The sequence below is a fragment of the Pelobates fuscus genome, chromosome 2, assembly GCF_036172605.1.
Source record: "Pelobates fuscus isolate aPelFus1 chromosome 2, aPelFus1.pri, whole genome shotgun sequence".
NCBI lineage: Eukaryota > Metazoa > Chordata > Amphibia > Anura > Pelobatidae > Pelobates > Pelobates fuscus.
The window spans coordinates 177,803,837-177,825,175 of record NC_086318.1 but is presented as its reverse complement, the minus strand read 5'-3'; the positions used below and the strand labels follow the sequence as shown (position 1 = coordinate 177,825,175).

Below are 21,339 nucleotides of genomic sequence, written 5' to 3'. Positions count from 1 at the left end.
ATAATCTCTAATTTACCTCACATTAACAGGACACTATAGTCCCCAGGCTTTTTAATGTAAATACATGCTGTGGGTTCATATGGGTGGGGCACTGGGTCACATGGTAGGCAGCACATATATGGGGGGGGGGGGAATTTTTATTTTGTCTAGGGTGGCAAAAATCCTTGCACTGGCCCTGTTGGTTGGTCATGGCAACACATCCTTAACAGAAAGCTGCAAAGGAGCCATTTTCAATGATCCACCCAGTCATAGGTCAGACATTGCACAAGTATTTGGAAGGGAAGGAGGAAACATGTCTGCTCTCTTTGATGAACCCGAGTGGGTTTGTTGCTACAGCGGTTTTACAAAGCGTTGTAGATATACAGGACTGAGAGAAGGGAGACATGGACAGGAGACCTCTTTACACCATAAATTAAATTAGGAGTGCACGTGTTTATGGCTCTTTGAGTATCCAGGAACTAAATTAGCATAAACAAAGTCAGTTATGGCATGCTTGTTAGTAAAATCCATAGGTTACATTTATAATGCAAAGAGTGGTATAAATAATGGCAATTTGTTTGTATTTTTGTTGCCACTGTGCTTTTGAGAACAGTTGCAATCTGTGACAAAATGAGTTCTTTTCCAGGGGTTATATAATCTGATGACAATGAAAGTTGTAGATTGATGGAGTTTGAGACACAAGGCTTAAGGGGAAATCAGTGGCATACATCCTTGGTAGATGAAGGCAGAAAAAGCCTCAAAATTGATCTCATCACTCTTAAAGTGTAAAGTTAAACCTTCTCTCTAGCTGTCAACAGTCCTATGGTTGGCTGATCTTTTGTAGACACATACTGGCCACCAAATGATTCGTCAGTGCTAGAAATTCAAACGTTCTCATTCACTGACAGCTGTTCCCCAAAGCCTTATATCTTCCGCGTTTTTTTTTTTTTAAATGCTAAGAGACGACATATTTCTGCAAAAATGCTGCAGTCAAACGAACACTACTTTTTACACCTCTGAGACTGTTCTGCTGCTATATTTCTCTCATTCTCTCTCCATGGAGTCTTTGTAATGAATCATTTCATGCTTCAGAGTTATAAATGAAATACTCATCGGCTAATGAAAATAATGAATAAAGTTACCCAACACTGGTCAAGAGATGGGGGTTTCTCAGAATCTAGCATTGGGAAATGAATATCCATGTGTCTGCATTTGTGTGTGACTATACACTCAACTTGTATTTCATTCTGCCTTTTAAAGTCTTTGTAATAAATCATTTCATGCTTCAGATTTATAAATGAAATACTCAGCGGTTAATGAAAATAATGAATAAAGCTACTGGAAGCCTGCAAATTAGACATTGTGCAACAGCCAGCAGAGAACTGGCAACATAATGCATCACACTACTGTAACATTTCAAGTGAGCATTGATTAATGAAGGGGGAGTAAATGATTTTTTTTTTTTTAAGTATAGTCTTCAATTTTCAGAGAAAAGGCAGTGTTTACATTGCCCCCTAGGGACACCTCCAAGGGACACTGGGAGTGCTTCCTGTGGCAGTGCTGCATGGCGATTTAGAATTTGCCTTATAGAGATGCATTGATTCATATGTACAAGGAGGTGCTGATTGGCCCAGCCGGTGTTTGGCCCTGCCCCCGTCCAACCTTCTTTGCCGATTTCTGCCAATGGTTTGGCTACAAATCCTAAACTCTGTTGATGTCAGCAAGGAGGCGGACCAGGGGTGGGACCAGTGCTGGAAATTTTTATTACCTTTTAAAGCCACCTAAATGGTGGTTTTAACACTATAGGGTCAGGAATAGATGTTTGTGTTCCTTTAACCCCTTAAGGACACATGACATGTGTGACATGTCATGATTCCCTTTTATTCCAGAAGTTTGGTCCTTAAGGGGTTAAAGGTAGCATCCAAAAACAACGCCAATGGCAGTCCACATACACACACAACATCACACACAATACATACAGCACACACAAACAGCCCACAAATAAACATACACAATAACACCCCTCTCCCCCCCCCCCCCCCCACACACACACACACAACCCCTCACAGCACCCATACATAACACAATAAGAATATGGCAACATAAACAAGTTAATTTAAAAAAAAAAAAAAAAAAAAAAAAAAAAAAATAGGACCAGAATGCCAGGGGTCTTGTTTTGGCACAGTGCCCTTAAAATGTTGCCTACCCCTGATCTATGCAACGAGCATAGGTTGATATGGTGGTTGGATGGACACTTCAGGAAGACTAGCGAAACAGCTTTAGAACTTTGATTCCAGGTAAACTGTCATGAATCAAATAGAAATGGCACCGTGTACGCATGTTATTGCTCACAATCTTGAAAACCTTCAATTTCTTTGATCATTTCTCTTGAAAACAAAATAGAATGAGATTAACTCGTTTGAGTCCACCAACATGTCAGGAATGCTGCAATAACAAAGTATTTGTGTAAACCTGCTTTTGAAGATGTTAATGGGTTTAATTCTGTCTGAAGGAAAGTTGTATAAAATCAGTGACAATCTCTACCCTAACATCACAATGTGCAATCTGTGGCGGTCTAACTTGATTAACTAGTGTTCTCTGTAATGGGTAATCCTTTCTCTGTGTCTCTTGTTGTTGTTATCAGTTAATGTATTATCTGAAATAATGTAATTTGTCTTTGGTTCTATCACTTTCTAAAGTTTAATAGACCTCAATTGATTCTACTTCAGCAAGTTATCCTAAATCTAGGGAAACAAGAAGTTGTGAGGAGGCATTCCATTTACACGCTCTCTTGCATGCATTACGGCATACTAAAACTGAATGAAAAACAAGTGTTAGAACACAGAAGTTTGCAAAATTACGGATGGATGTTTGTCATATAGTTCACTTTATCTCTAAAACTGTTCACCTTCTGCTGTTTGAAAGTTTAGCCAAACATGAGCGGACGTTATCGACTTGCAAATTGGTCATCAATTTTTTGGGATGGTTCTGTAAGACAAATTGATTGAATTTGTTTTTTATGGGGACATGCCATTGTGTGGTTCTTAGAATGACCCTTTAATTAGAAAGTTGAATGTACCTGAGGTAATGCATGATTTACCAGATTAGATGCTGAGATTAGTAATGTAATAATCTTAATTTTAATTCCTACTAAAAAAATGCTTCTGTCAAACACGGACATTTGAGAAGCAGATATTCCTAGTTTAGGTAAAAAAAAAATACACAAATTTGTAGCAAATTTACCAATAGCATATTCCTTTTCTTATCAACAAATTCATGGTTGCTAAGTAGCTTTTAATAATGTTGATGTGCTCATAAAACCAGCTGACACCTTTACCGGAATTATGGAATTAGAAAAAGTGGCTCCTGTCTTATGTAAAGCACTATCAAAAATCAAAAAGAAACTCATTTCAGGGAGGTGGCTGCACCCCACCTCCCCATATTACAACTATTTACCCACACTATTACACACAGACAGACACATGCACACACCTTGACACACAGATACACACTGGCATATACATAACTTGACATACAGATACACGCACTGGCATATAAAGACAACTTGACACACAGATACCTGCATTGGCACACACAAACATACACTAATATACAAATACATATATACACAAAATCTGAAATATATTACAGCCACCTGCATCACCTAAAAGGACTTGAACATTCACACAAACTGCAATGTCCATTTCAAATAATAGGTTAAAAGACACATTGCAGAAAATATGTTTATGAAGTTTAGATTGTGATCCCTGTCACGGCCATTGCCTGAAACTGGGAAAGGTGGAAAACTATTAGTATTTACCTACATCAGATGGCGTTTCTTTGCTTCCAATTCCTGTGCCTGTCCGTTATTTGCCTGATGAATTACCTGTATGTCTCTATCCCCATAATATAGTTTAGCACATATCTACACATAGCTTCTTAAGAAAAATGCCACTAAACCACTAAAATCTGTTCTGCTCTGCACTTTTGCAAATCTTAGAAACGTTTCTTTTAGAGTTGGTATTCATAAAGTGACAGACTGACTTAAATATTCCCAGAAGCAATGTACCTAATAAACATAATGTGTTTATTTACTTATTTGTGGCATGACCGAAGGACCTTTCACCCAAGCTACAGCATTTTATGAAATTCTAGTTTCTCAAGTTTATTGTTATGTACAGTAATATCAATCAGCTGAAGGATAATTCCCGCTGTAGGTTAAAGGATGGTTTGTTAGGCATGGGGTAGCGGGGATGAGAAAAGTTAAACCAAAAATGTTATGTTCTATATGCCGTATCTCTATCCCACTGTCAGAAATGAAAACAAGCTTGGAGCAAATCTACATCGCAGAAAACCGAAGAAATCCTAACATGGTTAGATATTTACCAGATTACATTGCTGGTTTCCATGTCAGTACATACTGCCTGCTCTCATATGTTTTACAATAAGCATGTGTTGTAATAGCAGATCATCAACAAAATACTCTCAGTGATGGAGAGCCGCACTAGCAGACAGCGGGCAAATAGTTGAAAACCATTGGCAATGTGAGGGTTAATTATGCTAGTCAGCCATCACATGAAAAAAGTAAACACAAAAACAAACAAACCAACAAATAAAAATCCTAGGTGGGTCAATAAGAGTCCAATAAGACTATAATGGAGGTTGTAAAATCTCCATATGCCCCCCATCTGCCATGTCCTTTGGGGAACTAATTTAGACACTCATGGGGAGGATCTAGTGTGTCCCCCAAACCCCATCCATGAGTGGCAGGTAGGGGTCATAATATTAATAATAAAGTAGGGACCTATTGTCCTCCACCTATGGGCAACAGGTGGGAACCCTTAATAATAATAATAGGAGGGGACCAATTGTTCCCACCTGTAGCCCCAACCGATGGGCAAAAGGCAGCAGCCCTAATTAAATCATAATAGTACACCCCCAGATGGCTAGGGGTCCACAATACACCCAGCAATCCCCTAAATAAATGGATAAATAAACTAAAGCAACTAATAAAAAAGGCCCTTGTGTTGGGGCCACGGGAAGAGACAACAGATCCTCTGTTTTGTATTAACAATAGTGCCCCCACTTACTACCCATGGTGAAGGCCTGTGGATGGGACAATAGGTCCATATTAGGGACCCCCAATCCCAATTTGCTAGTTTTAAATGTATATAGAGAGAATACCTCCATGACAATAATAAAAAGGTATTATTGACCCCCAAAGAATATATATTTTTTTTTTTACTTGTTAATGTGGTACCACATAATTAACCCTTGGGCCACCAAGGTTTTAATTTTTTATAACTATTTGCCTATTTTGGGCCTGATTTAGAAAATCCTGGCATTGGGGAATTCCATCAACTGTATAATGATTTTGCAGTTGAAAAGTCTCTGTATGCCCGATGGATGGTTTCGGTCCATTCAGTACGGGGCCATTCGGACTTTAGTGAATAACCCTGTTCATATTATGTTAATAAACTTTTACAATTATATTTTCAAAATATTTAAATACCAGAAAAATATATTGTGTATAAAAAAAAAAATACGCCAATAAATATAAAAATAGTAAAAGGCACAGCATATCACTTCTAGTACTAAAGGCAAAAAAACAGCAATCCCTTTGTGTTCTATGTATGCAGACCTGTGGTTGTGCAAAAAGTCATAAACAACAGGCATTTGCAGAATGTACATGATTTTGTCATTTAACATACTACTTATTTAAAAAACCAAACAAAGAAAAAAAAAAAACGGGGGGAGGGTTAAAATACTGCTTTTTGCTGCAGATTACTAAACAGATACCAGTAATATAAGGTTCGAAATGACCTTTGACACGTTTCAGCTCTTGTAGTGGTACCATTATCCAATCCAGGAAATACATGCTATGAAGATGTGTTAATAAAATTGCCAAAGGCACTTTGAAATCAGGGTTGCCAGTGTTCTGTAGATGTTACTATTTATCGTTGTTTTGTGTGACAGTTACTGTGTGATCTGCGCAAGGCTTTAGGATATGTCTGACATACAGTTAGTGTTTTGCATCACAGCAAATCACTGTGAGGCTGTGTGGGTGCCATTCTCTAGCTACAGAGCTAATTGGAGATGTACATCAATTAGCATTTGCCTCTGGCTATTCTTTATTAGTAACTAACCAAATAAAATAGGAATATTTCTAGATCTGGGAAAATAAAACCTTTGGGTCCCTATAAGAAAATTGCATTAAAATAACTCAAAGTACATGGAATCTCAAGTTTAGACATACATTGAAAGGGTCTATTTAGAGTCAATCTAAGAAAGAAGAACAAAAATGTTTTGCAAACGACATCCATATGTAAAAAAGATTCCTTCTTGTACTATGGCTGCGGATGACTGATAAAAAGCCTATTTTTAAATGGGTTGTCTGACATGAGATACGGAAAATTATCATCTACGGTTGTTTTTTATTTGACATAAACCTGTTGATCAATGCATGATATAACCTTCCATCAAATGCCACATAAGTAATTTAAAGGCATTCTGAATTTGAGAAGTTTACAGTATTTTGATTATGTAAAAGATATATCACTTGTGAGATCGCACAAGATTTACAAAAGCCACGGGCCCAAGTGTATGTAATTCATACCAATGAGTTCTTATTATAACTAATAATAGGAAAAGTGAATTTTGTTTTTTATTATTCTTTCTATTGTAAGAAAAAAAAAAAAAAAACACCTACAATTGTAATCAAAATTATTCAATGACCATTGAGAATCAGGATTATCGTAATTTTTGTGCTAGGTTTATTTATCTCTGTATACCCGTCACAATTGCACAAGCTTCAAGTGAAGCCACAGTTTAAATATAATATAATACACTGCTCAAAAAAATAAAGGGAACACTTACACAACACAATGTAACTCCAAGTCAATCACACTTCTGTGAAATCAAACTGTCCACTTAGGAAGCAACACTGAGTGACAATCAATTTCACATGCTGTTGTGCAAATGGGATAGACAACAGGTGGAAATTATAGACAATTAGCAAGACACCCACAATAAAGGAGTGGTTCTGCAGGTGGTGACCACAGACCACTTCTCAGTTTCTATGCTTCCTGGCTGATGTTTTGGTCACTTTTGAATGCTGGCGGTGCTTTCACTCTAGTGGTAGCATGAGACGGAGTCTACAACCCACACAAGTGGCTCAAGTAGTGCAGATGGCACATCAATGCGAGCTGTGGCAAGAAGGTTTGCTGTGTGTCAGCATAGGAGACATGGAGGAGGCCGTGGGAGGGCAACAACCCAGCAGCAGGACCGCTACCTCCGCCTTTGTGCAAGGAGTAACAGGAGGAGCACTGCCAGAGCCCTGCAAAATGACCTCCAGCAGGCCACAAATGTGCATGTGTCTGCTCAAACGGTCAGAAACAGACTCCATGAGGGTGGTATGAGGGCCCGACGTCCACAGGTGGGAATTGTGCTTACAGCCCAACACCGTGCAGGACGTTTGGCATTTGCCAGAGAACACCAAGATTGGCAAATTCGCCACTGGCGCCCTGTGCTCTTCACAGATGAAAGCAGGTGCACACTGAGCACATGTGACAGACGTGACAGAGTCTGGAGACGCTGTGGAGAACGTTCTGCTGCCTGCAACATCCTCCAGCATGAACGGTTTGGCAGTGGGACAGTAATGGTGTGGGGTGGCATTTATTTGGGGGGCCGCACAGCCCTCCATGTGCTCGCCAGAGGTAGCCTGACTGCCATTAGGTACCGAGATGAGATCCTAAGACCCCTTGTGAGACCATTTGCTGGTGCGGTAGGCCCTGGGTTCCTCCTAATGCAAGACAATGCTAGACCTCATGTGGCTTGAGTGTGTCAGCAGTTCCTGCAAGACGAAGGCACCGATGCTATGGACTGGCCCGCCTGTTCCCCAGACCTGAATCCAATTGAGCACATCTGGGACATCATGTCTCGCTCCATCCACCAACGTCACGTTGCACCACAGACTGTCCAGGAGTTGGCAGAAGCTTTAGTCCAGGTCTTTGAGGAGATCCCTCAGGAGACCATTCGCCACCTCATCAGGAGCATGCCCAGGCCCTTACAGTGAGATCCTCCCCTTAAGTAGCTAGTGTTTTAAAACACTACCCTAGCACTATAACACTAACAACAATATCATGTAATATAATAGATACATAATAAGAAAGTGTATTATGGGGAAAATAATGCCATCTTGGGGTTCTGAAGACATTTGTAAACCACTCAATGATTGGCCTCATGGCATATTGTGTTTTTCTCCAAAACCCCTCAGTGGCATTATACCACACATAAAACACACATGTAAAAAATAAAAAATTAAAAAATGTAAAAAAAAGATTTAGCAAAAAAAAAAAAAAGCTAATACCTTTAGAGCATTGCTACTTCTGATAAATTATGTTAGTTCTATTTATAGAGGGCATTAAATGACTTATTATTTAGGTCACACAGGATTGTAATGAGTACAATTTATTTAGTATTTTACCAAGATCTCAATTTGGCCAACTTTGACACCAACTTTGACACCTAGAAGAGTTACTCCAACCTCCATGAACACTTCTGCTTTTAGAGTAATGTTCACTGGGGCCCTTTTGCTCCGCCCCCCTCCCCCCTCCTTATTTCTTTATTCTGTATCCCACCCAATGTTTACAGTCTTGCTATTGTACCAAAATAAAAAATTGTAAATAAAAAAAAAAAAAAAAAAAAAAAGAAGTGATCATAGAGCAAACAATCTGTATGTGCAGTGTTTCTGCTTGAAACGCTATCTCTACAGAGCAATCTGCAGTTGCATCCCGTAACAGGCAACATAATGATCTAATTGTAAACAAAAATTTACAAGGTACAAAATTACATCTATTGTCAGCATGCACTGTGATAAACGTAATCAGTTTCTACCCGACCCTGTATGTCCCCCTTCTTTGATCCTTCACACCACTCTAAATTGTCTACACTAATCCTAATGTCAAATCCCTTCCCCTCTTCCACTCTAAACTCTTTCCGGCTCAGAGCTTACGCGTTCGCTCTGAGCCTGAGAGAGAGGTCCAATCAAATGCTTCTTTCTATGAGAAGCAATTTATTGGACCCAGGAGAGGGAGACAATCATGGGACATGGAAATAATTGACTAGAACCTCGCTCTCTCTGTTGGCTTCCAGATAAGCTAATTCTTATTTTACTTTTTTTTTTATTAAAATGGGGAGAATGACGATCAAGTTACTATTGCCCAATAGGACATTATAAATAAAACAAACAGAAAAAAAAAAGTATTGGAGTAACCCTTAAACTACATTTTTTTATCATGATGTTCATACTGGGAAATGTAGCTCAGACATCTGGAATGCAAAGGTTTGTTATTACTGTCTATACTGTACATGCATTTTCTGGTCCTACAATGGAATAAATAAGGCAGTGTAGCTCAATTGCAAAATTAAATGCAGGCTTTCAGACACGTGGGTAAAAGATGGGGGGGATCAAAGCTGGGGTGTGTGATAGTGGCTAGTAGCAGAATAATTAATCAGAATGTCATCCAAACACTACATTGAAATAGTTTGTTTGTATAACTTTATTTATATTTCCAGGATTTGCAGTGAGTCTTCAAGTGATCCTTTCAAGCCCAAAAGCTCTATTTAAGCGAAGAGGTTCCCAGCCTGGAATGCAAGAATCTGATTTCTTGAAACAGATTACAAAAGTAGACGAACTCGAACCAAAAGCCAGCAACTGCACAAAGGTAACGACTCGCATGCAATATCTGATTTTTTTTAAAATGTTTATTTTTAATAGATACCTTGTTCATTGGTTTGTGGAATACTACATCCAACCCTTATCTCTACAACCAACAGCAGGACAGTACATGTACTTTTGTGATTTCATGAAGTCATAGCATTGAAGTGTAATTGTGCTAGTTTTATTTATCTCTGTATACCAGTCACAATTGCACAAGCTTCAAGTGAAGCCACAGTTTAAATATAATATATGCAATTTAAAAGAGGCAATACCACAAATGAAAAAGAAAAAAAAAAGTTATACTGTTAATTCCTATATACCTGCACAGTAAAATTTAAATAGGTTCCCATTACAAATAATAAAATAATGTAACTGTAAAATTAAAACCTTCACAATTCACCAACCGAAACTACATATATTTTTGAATATCTGTTTGATCAATGCATGGAATACAACTTTAAAAAAAAAAAAGGACTTTATAATGTTAAAAAAAAAAAAAAAAAAAAAATACTTTGACCAGCTTGGTATATAGCAAGTTATTATGCTGGCCAAATGGCTTGCAAATTACCCAGATTGCACTGATGAAAAAAGGACGATGTACTAGTAGTGCAATAAAAACTTTCTCCTGCCACTTGGCCAGCACAATAAGATGTATAGAAAGATTCATGAACTATTGCTATTTTTGCATAACAGTCCTTCTAACAGTAGTTAGAAAGTTAAGTCTAATAACTTAAAATAACAGCAATACTTCGTTCTTCTGGTAAACAAACTTTAAAATTAACTCTTAAAAGCCTTTAAACCTATCCATTATTAACTTAATAAAGCCATACTAATGGGGATGCTTATATAATTCTTGCTAGGGCTTCAATATTTTATCTCCATGTCAGGAAACACAGGGCATATGTATTACTTATGTTTTTGAAATATGCATGGTAGCCATAGGGCATCAATGGCTAACCTTTGCCAACAGTAGTTCCCATGTTACAAATGATCCCTTAATACCAAAGCTTAGTCATAGCTAACATTGGGGGTATGTGTCAGGCTTTGTATTATCTTATTCTGCCATTAAGAATTAATATGTAAACCATTTCACAGTATACTGTGCCATATTTAGAATGGATAGCAAACAACCCTTAACCCATGCAAGACACAAGATGTTACTTTTTTTTATCCAACCTAAGACAAGTGGAGAATCTGAGAGAGAAAAAAATGGAAAAATAAAAATATAGAAAAAATAAAATCTGTTAGTGGGTAATACATTAAATAAAATCTACTTTTCTATATTGTCTAATTTGTTTTCTTAACTTCCTCTCATAGTACATTTTACACACAAATTCTTATAATAGCTAAACAGACTACATCACAAGTCAATGACCCTCATTTATTAAGTTAACTGTGCAAAAACAGGATTTCACAAAAGAGTAACAGTTGTGTGCAATTTTCATTACAGGTTCTTGTGTGGCACACTCGAACAGAGAAGGTAAACTTGGCCAATGAGCCCAAACATCCTCAGGATACAATTAAAATTGAGGTATGATCATTAAATGCCATTGTGTCGAGTCCACAAGAATGAATACCCTAAGGGTCCTTTAAGAAGTGGTCATTCAAAGGATGTAAAGCTGCCATTTGCTGTCCTACGCTGATCTTATGTTGGCCTTCAATCAAAAGCTTCAAGTTCCTGGAATGCCAAGAACATATGTGGAACGTTACAGACTTTACAACTTGTGTGTTATACTGTATTTGTACATGGTCTGCATGTGCCACTATGCCTCATTTTCCTAAGCCCTGTCCTGTAGGATAGGACAATGTTGAAGTCTGTGTTTACAATAGGGCCCCCTATGTAATGATTACAGGTTCTAGAACATAACATACAGAACATTCTACTCACAGAATTACAGCATACAGATCAATGATTGCCTTGTCAGTATTAAGTAATAAACTATAGCCACAAAGGCTAGATTAAATACAAACAATCTGTGGAATTATCCATTTAAAACTGGGGAAGGGTAACAACTCTTTAATACTAGGCACCTTAAAATGTAAACACAATCACGGTCATAAACCTGGATGTACTTTCTAGGAAGAAAATTTTATAGTGGGTAATTATTCAGCAGTTGTGCTAAATATACATATTCCACCATGAAGGACAAATTGTATAAAAGTATGCGGTGAACTTGCATAACTTGTTCTTAGAGAACATAGACCTTCTTAGATAATGCAACTTGCAGACATGTTCCGTCCAGGAATATATTCCTTTCAAATGCAACGGTTGCAGGTTCGGCCCACTGTAATAACATCACAGAATACAATAAATCGACATCCAAAAGGTGTTAAAACAAGAAAATGCTGTTCAGTGACACATTTCTAATCGATTCACATGATTAAACTGAATTTCATACCATCACAATATGTTTTCAAGGATTGATATACAGAAAGGGATAGGTAGGAAAGGGGAAGCATTGCTATATTGTTTTGGATACTTATACCATGAAACCCATTTTCGTTAAAATGTAATCATTAGATTTGTGTGTTTTTTGTGTGTGAAATTGGAGCGGAAATACCTATACAGGTTGGACAAGCAGCTTTTATATATTAGTCATGAAATCATAGATCTAGAATGCCAGTTATATGAAAATGCTATTTAACCCTTTCTGTGTCACAGCCGAGGGCTACTTTGCATTGTTCACCCTGTTCTGGCAGTCATTGAGGGTTAAAACCACTAGTTACCACAAATTCAAATCAATACAAAATTGACAAGTCCATCTGAACGGCTCTGTTTATGAGCATCTGGAAGAGAAAGCATAATATGTACATGGCTGAAATAAGGAGCATCATGTGCATCAAAGCAAGGAATGTAGAATGGATTCTCTTGATGAGGTCTCGGAGGATGCTTTTATTTCCACAGCTGCGTGCTTAGAGTCTGGCCAGTGGCATTTCCAGCCCATCCGCCTCCTACAGTGTTAGCTGGTTGACCAAAAGCCATCACATTGCTTGCTCCGTTCAGATTAATTGCGCTCATTTGCTGGTTCATCTGTAAAGCACAAAAGCAAGAAATTAAAATGTAAGCACAACCAGTATCTGTGAGGTTTGTCCAAGCATGGCTGTGTTCACTTTATACCTTGTATGCCACACACCCTCACACTTCACTAGGGAATGAAAATATTTATTTTTGCAACCAATCTGGATTCTATCCCCGCTCTCTTGATTTACAGTTTGAATAATTAGGGATGCATAACTATAAACGAGAGAGCATGGGACTTCACTGACATTGAAATGATTTTCATTAGTGTATAACACAAGGCTTGTAACATGTGACCCTCTATGGCAGGCACAGAAGATGTTTGCTAATCTCTGTCCTCTAACAAAAACACATGCATGGTGCATATTTACTACCAGTGCCTGCTACTAGACTTTACAGTTGAATACGGGCTCAACTGGAGAAATAAATTATTGTAAGCACAAGTTGGTTATTTTTTTTTTTTGCCCATTTATGTTGATGTTTGTATGTTCAGATTTCATTGTGGACCTCAAGAAATGTATCTATTTTTCATACAAATGTAATATTACCTGTGGATAAACAGTAAAGATGAACCAATTCCCACTTTCCTAGAACGGTTTTCATTTTTACCTACTTCAGTTGGCTGTTAACATATAGTCTTGGGTTTAACTAAATGAATAATACAAATTATTTATATACATAGGCAGATATACCGATAATGAGAGAGGATGGGTGATTTCACACAAACACTAAGGATCAGCTACAGTAAACCAGTAAAAAAATGTTGCCTAGCATGCCTCTGCTCTTCTCCAGTAGAACATACACCTTATTCTGATAAAAAACATGCATAGTTAAAGTGGCCCTGTCATACACAAAATGTGTGGAAGAGTAAGTATTTTTCAGGCATATACTAGAATTTGTACATTGTGCTGGAACACGGCACTATAACAGGTACAGGTACCTGCACATTCACACATGCCAACTACTGTAATCATGCCAGAACACACAGCTATACCACTTCCACAATTTCAACCATGCAAGTCCACATCCACACACTCCCACTCTAACCATACTAGACATGCCGGATCGGCCATCAGGACACGGACAAGATAAAAGTATCTCCAAGCTGTCGCTACTCAAGCGCCGGGCCAAAGAGGGGTTTCATAGCTGGTGGGAAGATCTCCCTCATCAGCCATAGCATCAATTCATTGCTCTAGTTCCTGTATCAGGCAATGCTCTGATACTTTCCCCAGCAATGGCCAGATGTAGAAGTCTGCACCCACCAGGGGTGCAGGCTGCCAGGCCCAAGGAACTGGGAACAAACTTTTTTTTAATTTTAAATATATTTATATTTTTATATTTTCCATCAACAGATCATTATCCCGAACACTAACGCACCTTATTCCCATAACACTATAGATTTTACCTACCGTAATCTACACACTACAACCATTAGCTTAATATACACAAGACAGCCCTTATCCTACACTTCATCCCCGCACATTTCAGTCTCTATCCAACTCCCACACTGCTCTCCTCTTCACCCTCATGTAACAAGCCCTATTTTCTCACACCTCCTAGCCCCTTGTGCACATTATAGCACTAACAGCCCTCCCCGCACTCTGTACTGCAATCCCTCAGGCCTCAACCCCACCTTGCCACTCCACACAAGTAACCCAACAAGCAGTTTACCCCATGAGCAGCGCACGCGCGTGCTCACACTCACACACACACATAACACCCACAGCAGAGGAGCAGGCATGGCAACCTCCATACATTAGTAACCTTATAAAAAGCTCCCTCTTCCCCCCAGGTAATCTACCCTCTACACACAATGTCAGAAGCAGCCTCCACCCTCAAAAACACAACCACAAGCAGGCAAACTCACATGCAGCATACAAACCACAGGGAGCCTCCTATTATACACACACACACACAACTCTCCAGATCCTGTCTCTCTTTAGCTCGTGTCATTGGTGATGACACAACATGCCCTTTCTCTGGCCCTCCTCCCTCATATGTGGCTGCTCTGTCTAGGAATACTATAGGCATTAGGAGTACGCTATAGTGCTTTAGTCCCTGTTTAGGTGATCAGACAACGGTGAAAAGATGCATTTACTCGAATAGGAAGCATTGGGAGGCTAGTGCATATGTCACACTGCACCAATCAATCAGATTGACTCTTTGAGACCATCTGATATTACTAGAGTTTAACTCCACTATTCCATAGAATCGTCCATAGTGGCCATTAGAGGTAGGTTAATCATGTAATGTTTTCAGCTGTTTGGTTAAAATAGAGCAGAGGAGCAGGTATGGCACCCAGACCACTTTGTGGACATGATGTGGTCTGGGTGCTGATAAATTCCCTTTAAATGCCTGAACCAAATGTTTTTCCCAGTCTGCCCCTGATGCTAGTCTACATCCACACATTCCCACAAGTCTAACTGTGGTAGTGCACATGCATACACTCTCACAATTTCAACCATACTCTACTTGGTATTTAGTGGATGCACATGTACAACATGCATTACATTTTAACATCTAAGCTGATGGAACAGTAATAATCTTATCTATTAATTTACTTGCAATTTGCCTATGAAATCTTAAAGATAGAAGTTAATTAACTACAATCTCTTCCCAGGTCTTATTTGCTTAGAGTAAAATGTAAATTTCAATTCTGCACCTAACTCTATGCATTAGGTGCAATGTTATTTAGTAGGTGTGGTAACATTCAGACAGTGATTCAGCAATATAAGCAAAATAAAAAGAACCACGAAGAGGTTAAGAACAATTCCTTTCATTAAATTGCATCTATGTGGATGAGCTGTTCTCGGAGGTTACAGTATAAAATGGTGGAATGCAAAAGAAAGGTGGTTCACTGACTGCACAAAACAGATCAAGGTTAAAGTCATTCCAGGAATGATACTATAAGTTACATAAGTTGTATATTCAGTTGAACAGCGCAAGTCACGAATGAACTAGAAAAGGTGAACAATGTTGCAGTAAACTGTAAAAAAACAAAACAAAAAAAAGCCGAGATGAACGGTCGAAAACATAAAAAATAAAACCAATAACAGATCTCAGCAAGGTTAATATTCCTGATATTTTTAAGAAAAACAATTGATAGACTTTTATACAATTCATAATGGGTTACAAATTAGATCTATAATGTGTATCACCGCTTATGGACTATTACAGCCCCTTTTATAATATCACTTTTTTAATGTTGCTCTCATAACAAGTAATCTATTTCCTTTAGCCAAATGTAAAACATTTAGGATTTTAATTTAAACGATACATAATAGGAGCTTCACGCAGACAAACATACTCCCCTGTAATGCTACAAGTGGTTAGGAAGCCGAACCCTGTTTGTCCAGCCTCCTAAAATCCAACAACTCTCCCAGCTCCACATTTGGGGACATAGAAAGCTGTAGTCTATGGGTTTCAGTTGCTGATCCCTGGTGGAGTAGCAGGAAAACTGTGCTCTCAAAAGTATAGATTAATATTGAATTTTATTATCGCTGTACAATGTAAATACAAGGACAATGACGCACAGTTGGCCTATGATCAGAAATACAGTAGCAATCGATAAAAATACTATATTAAAAAAATACTCTCAGTGTAAACACTAAGATGGGGAGGAGGAACATTGAGGGGAATGGGGGGGGGACTAAGACAGGTAAAGGGGAGGGGAGAGTAACACTAAGAGACAGGGGAGGGAGGGGAGAGAAACACTAAGGGACAGGGGAGGGAGGGGAGAGAAACACTAAGGGACAGGGGAGGGAGGGGAGAGTAACACTAAGGGACAGGGGAGGGAGGGGGAGAAAAACACTAAGAGACAGGGGAGGGAGGGGAGAAAAACACTAAGGGACAGGGGAGGGAGGGGAGAGGACCACTAAGGGACAGGGGAGGGAGGGGAGAGGACCACTAAGGGGCATGGGGGAGGGGGGGAGAGAGAGGACCACTAAGGGACATGGAGGGGAGGAGAGAGGGCCACTAAGGGATATGGGGGGGAGGAGAGAGGGCCACTAAGGGACATGGGGGGGAGGAGAGCGGGCCACTAAGGGACATGGGGGGGAGGAGAGAGGGCCACTAAGGGACATGGGGGGGAGGAGAGAGGGCCACTAAGGGACATGGGGGGGAGGAGAGAGGGCCACTAAGGGACATGGGGGGGGAGAGTGGCACGGCACACAGGGAGACATGAGGGGGGAGAAAGACACACCAATGAGCCTGGGGGTGAGAAAGCCCACAGAGGGGCCTGTGAGTGGAAATACAAAGGGGCTGGGGGTGAAAGACGCAGAGGGGCTGGAGAAGAGGAAAAAGTGACACAGAGGTGCTGGAGTGAGATAGAAGGGCTGGTGGTGAAAGAGAAACACACGAAGGAGTTGGTAAGAGTAAAAGACACAAAGGGTCTGGGAGAGAACGAGACACAGAGGTTGGGGGGAGTAAAACACAAAGGGGGTATATGTAAGAGATACGCAAGGGAGGTGTAAGACACACAATGGGGACAATATAGGGGATAAGAAACACTAAAGGGGGTAAGAATTTTATTTTTTTTTTAAAGGGGAAAAGAAACAAAAGGTGGGTAAAGAGGGACACAGGTGAAGATGCTTTTGGGGGTGGGGGGGTTCCAAAATCATCTTCGCCAGTGTACCCAAAAATCCTTGCACCGGCCCTGTATAGACATTACACAATACTAACATGAATATTTTACAAATTCAACAATATAGCCTAAAGTCTAGAGCCAATACAAGTAAAAATATCTGTCCCACAAAACCACCATATCTTGTGCAATAAAGTGTACCAAATTACCATACAATTAACACAATCTAGAGCAAATAAAGTATGTAGTCTCAACAATATACCTTTATCATGTGAAAATTAGCACATACCACAATTAAACTAATCACATCCATGATATGCACAAACACAAACTGCAGCGCATTGACAAATAACAAAGTTCTCATTTAGGCACATAATCCATGTGCATAAATGCTCACTGTGGGCACATAAATCATGTGCAAAAAATATACATAACGCAAACACAAGAACCATGTACCTAAAATACAGTGTGAGCATATAGACTAAAAGTGTACTATTTGAGCACATAATCATGTACATAAAGGTGCAGGATGTGAGCATATCGACAATGTGCATAGGTGCAAAAGAGAGCACAGTGGCAATATACATAAAGTGCAGGTTATATATAAGTCATAAGCAAAGTGGAAAAAAACAAACTACTACACATTAAAGAACTTGTCTTCCTACCAGCTACCAAACAGTGACAAATCAATTAAATAATAAAGTAAAATACAACTTGTCAGAATGCTTCCAATTGTACACATGTAAAAGTTAACCATTACCTGTAGTACCATCACCCTACTGCTCCCTTTTCAGAGTTCTACACTTTAACAGGGAGAGGGCTCTAAGATGTAAGGTCAATTCAGGATCAAGGTATTTCTGAGGCACAGTTGGACTACTTTACCACTAAGCATGATGCTTGATCTACACACCAAACAAAACAAATATGTGAAGCAGAGGTAGACTACATGGGTCAATTAAGAGTTGCTCAATACAATACATGAACTGTGTCATGAAGGACCGCACTCAATAAAGGCAAATGGCAGTTAATACAAGAAAAGATCACGCCTTTCACTATTTCAATGCTGATCCTTACAGTAAGGACAAAATAGCACTTTTGAGCTCTTCTGACAATGTCAAGCAGATGAGCTGACCTGTCTCCCACACAGATATCTGCAAAAACACAGTACTTCTACTGCACATGAGGATTCTTGGCAAGTACATGCAGATTAAATGGTTTCCTTTACCTTTTGGGACCAATTCCAGCCCATGGAGTCTGAATAAGACAGATTTTGAAACTGCCAGTAAAATTCACCTTAAAGGGACACTATAGTCAACAAAGCAACTTTAGCTTAATTAAGCAGTTTTGGCGTGTATATCATGCCTCTGCAGTCTTATTCCTCAATTATCTGCCATTTAGGAGTTAAATCACTTTGTTTATTCAGCCTTCATCACACCTCCGTCTATGTGACTCACACAGTCTTCCTAAATTCTTCCCGTGAAGAGTCATCTAATGTTTGCGTTTCTTTTATTGCAAATTAGGTTTAATTTAGAGTTTATTTCCTGCTCAGTTAATAGCTTGCTAGGCCCTGTAGGAGCCTCCTGTGTGTGATTTATGTTCAATATACAGAGCAGGAGTTAAAAACATTTAAAGTAAGTTACATCTGATTGAAAATTAAACCATTTTGTTTTCATGCAGGTTGTGTCAGTCACAGCCGGGGAGGTGTTGGCAGGGCTGCATGAATAAAAACAAAAGTGATTTCACTTCTAAATGGCAGTAAATTGAGCAGTGAAACTTCAGGAACATGATGTATACATCAAAACTGCTTCATTAAGCTAAAGTTGTTTTGGTGATTATAGAGTCCCTTTAAAACAGATTCATTAGCATAATATTGATCAAGTGTAATCTTGCAAACCTAATGGTGAGATACATATAGATATACCGTATATCTGTGCGTGTACATATTCATCTTGCTATTAAGTAAGAATTCAGCATTACCCAGATGATTGATTGAGAGATATATATATACATACACACTTATGTACAGACACACACACTGGTACAGAAAGGCTATAGCAAAGGAGCAAAATGTTTGTAAATGTTGGAGTACATTGTATGCATGCATACCTTCCAATGTTGGTTATTAAAGGTTTGTTTTAACGTAACCACATTATATGATTACTTAACTGAAAAATTAGAGACTACCTTTTTAATTCTAGTAGTGAAGGAATTAAAGCTTTGTCACTTTGTCTGGAAAGGGGAATAAACAGACTGTATTTACGGAGGCATGAATCAGACGTGAGAAAGTAGCTGAGGTAAGGGTCATGGCTCTTCAAGATGTGGGTCAACCTGTCCCTTAACACCAAAGACATTGAACAGCATTGCATTATATACTCGATTTTTTTACACACAACTGATTACTTTCAAATATATAAATAATATAATAAATATGATTACTTTCAAATATATAACTAATAACTATTCCCCTAGGGTAAATTTCAAAATGAGAGAAAAAAAATCAAAAAATCAATATAGCTTTCTAGGTATACCGCTTTAGAAATAAAACTATATATTACATAGAAAAATGAAATGATTATACATTAAATTACAGTTTTACAATACAGTTTCTCCCAAAAGAGCAATGTACAGATCTCTCCTTGCTGATCTCTTATCAAGTTTCCTGCACAAAAAGAAGGGCAAATTGTAATATATAAATTAGCAGAGTACAGCTTGCAGATGTTATGTTTTTCCACCATTAGAAAATAGTCATTCTATATCAGAGAATCCCAATATTAATTTCACAAATTGCATGCAAGGATGTGTATAAGTAGGACCTTTTAACATATCGTTTTGTTGTATTAAAAAGGCAAGACTACAGGAGAAAATTATCAAAAATGTTTTGGAAATCAGTAAAAACTACACGGACGATAAGATATTGATGAACAGCAATCCCTCCATTCTCCGACAGACTGTATAGTCAGCAAGCAATGAGAAAGAGCTGAGAAAATGAAGTGCTGTTTGATGTGTTTGATTTTAATGAATCTCATCTCCCCGGTAATATTGTATGCGTTCGCACTATTTCTGAATTTCATTCCTCTTGTGTAAGTGTTAGATAATTTTTTTTACTTCATTTAAATGTGGCGTGTTACGTGATTTGCAGAGAATAAGCCTCCGCCAAAATAAATTGCCAGTGTCAGGCGATGCGGCCTTATCTTAAGGAAGATTATCAGGGTTAGAACTGAGCCTGAGGTGATGTCTCGAAAGTTTAAAGAACGTTCCGGTCTAACCTTCCTTCAAACATGATTGCTAGATAAATATCATTTCCAGGGCTTTCTCTTGAATAAACAGAACCATCATTCCTGCAAATAAGCAATTCCATATGAGGAAGATAACCGCCACAAATGGGCAATTTGAAACATGCTATTCTTGTTGGCCGGAATTACAGTGCATTTCTCTTTATGATCAGAAGGTTAATGGCAATTTCATCTCTATGTGATAGAAAGTGCCAAATGTGACTTACGACTGTTAATGTGCACATAATCTGAACGGAAACAGTTCAATTTAGCACACAAAGGCCAGCTTTTTTTCTTGTCTGAAAATTAAATTTTAGTGTAAAGATAAGGAGAAAAAACATGGTAGCACTTACAAGGGCTTTAACATTTCATACAATAAAGAATTTTCAAAGCATTTGTAGTAGTCGATAATAAGTTATATAAAGGGAATATAAATAACAATGACTCTTTCACGAGGTCCATATATTTTACTGTATCCTGTAAACAGTGGAATGAAGAGTAACAGGTAGGTATGCCTGTGGTATGAAGTAAAATACTGGGCTATGGATCATTCAATTCTATGCACTGCTCCTAGAATGAATACTCATAATAATATGCCCAAGAATAGGTCTTCTAATAGCTCAAATAAATCCCTTCTGACCCTCTATCCCCCAAAACATATTCAATATACTTCCAACTCACTTCTATTACCCCCAACAAGCCCAAATAGCGGATGATTCAACAATGAAAACACTTTCATAGGCATTTATAGGCTGGTGCCACCTTG

General features: G+C 38.6%; 2 protein-coding genes across 3 annotated transcripts in view; one reads left to right on the top strand and one right to left on the bottom strand.

Annotated features, from left to right (window-relative positions):
- Positions 1–13,301, top strand: part of B3GAT2 (beta-1,3-glucuronyltransferase 2) — a 147,227-nt gene extending 133,926 nt beyond the window's left edge. The window contains exons 3-4 of the mRNA XM_063442980.1: positions 9,556–9,704; positions 11,151–13,301. Of these exons, the coding sequence (XP_063299050.1) occupies positions 9,556–9,704; positions 11,151–11,237 (236 nt within the window). The 3' untranslated portion in view covers positions 11,238–13,301. The remainder of the gene's footprint in view (positions 1–9,555; positions 9,705–11,150) is intronic.
- SMAP1 (small ArfGAP 1) overlaps positions 11,006–21,339 on the bottom strand; it is a 319,946-nt gene continuing 309,612 nt past the window's right edge. For both annotated transcript variants that reach the window (XM_063442978.1, XM_063442979.1), the window contains one exon: positions 11,006–12,731. In XM_063442978.1, the coding sequence (XP_063299048.1) occupies positions 12,594–12,731 (138 nt within the window). In that variant the 3' untranslated portion in view covers positions 11,006–12,593. The remainder of the gene's footprint in view (positions 12,732–21,339) is intronic.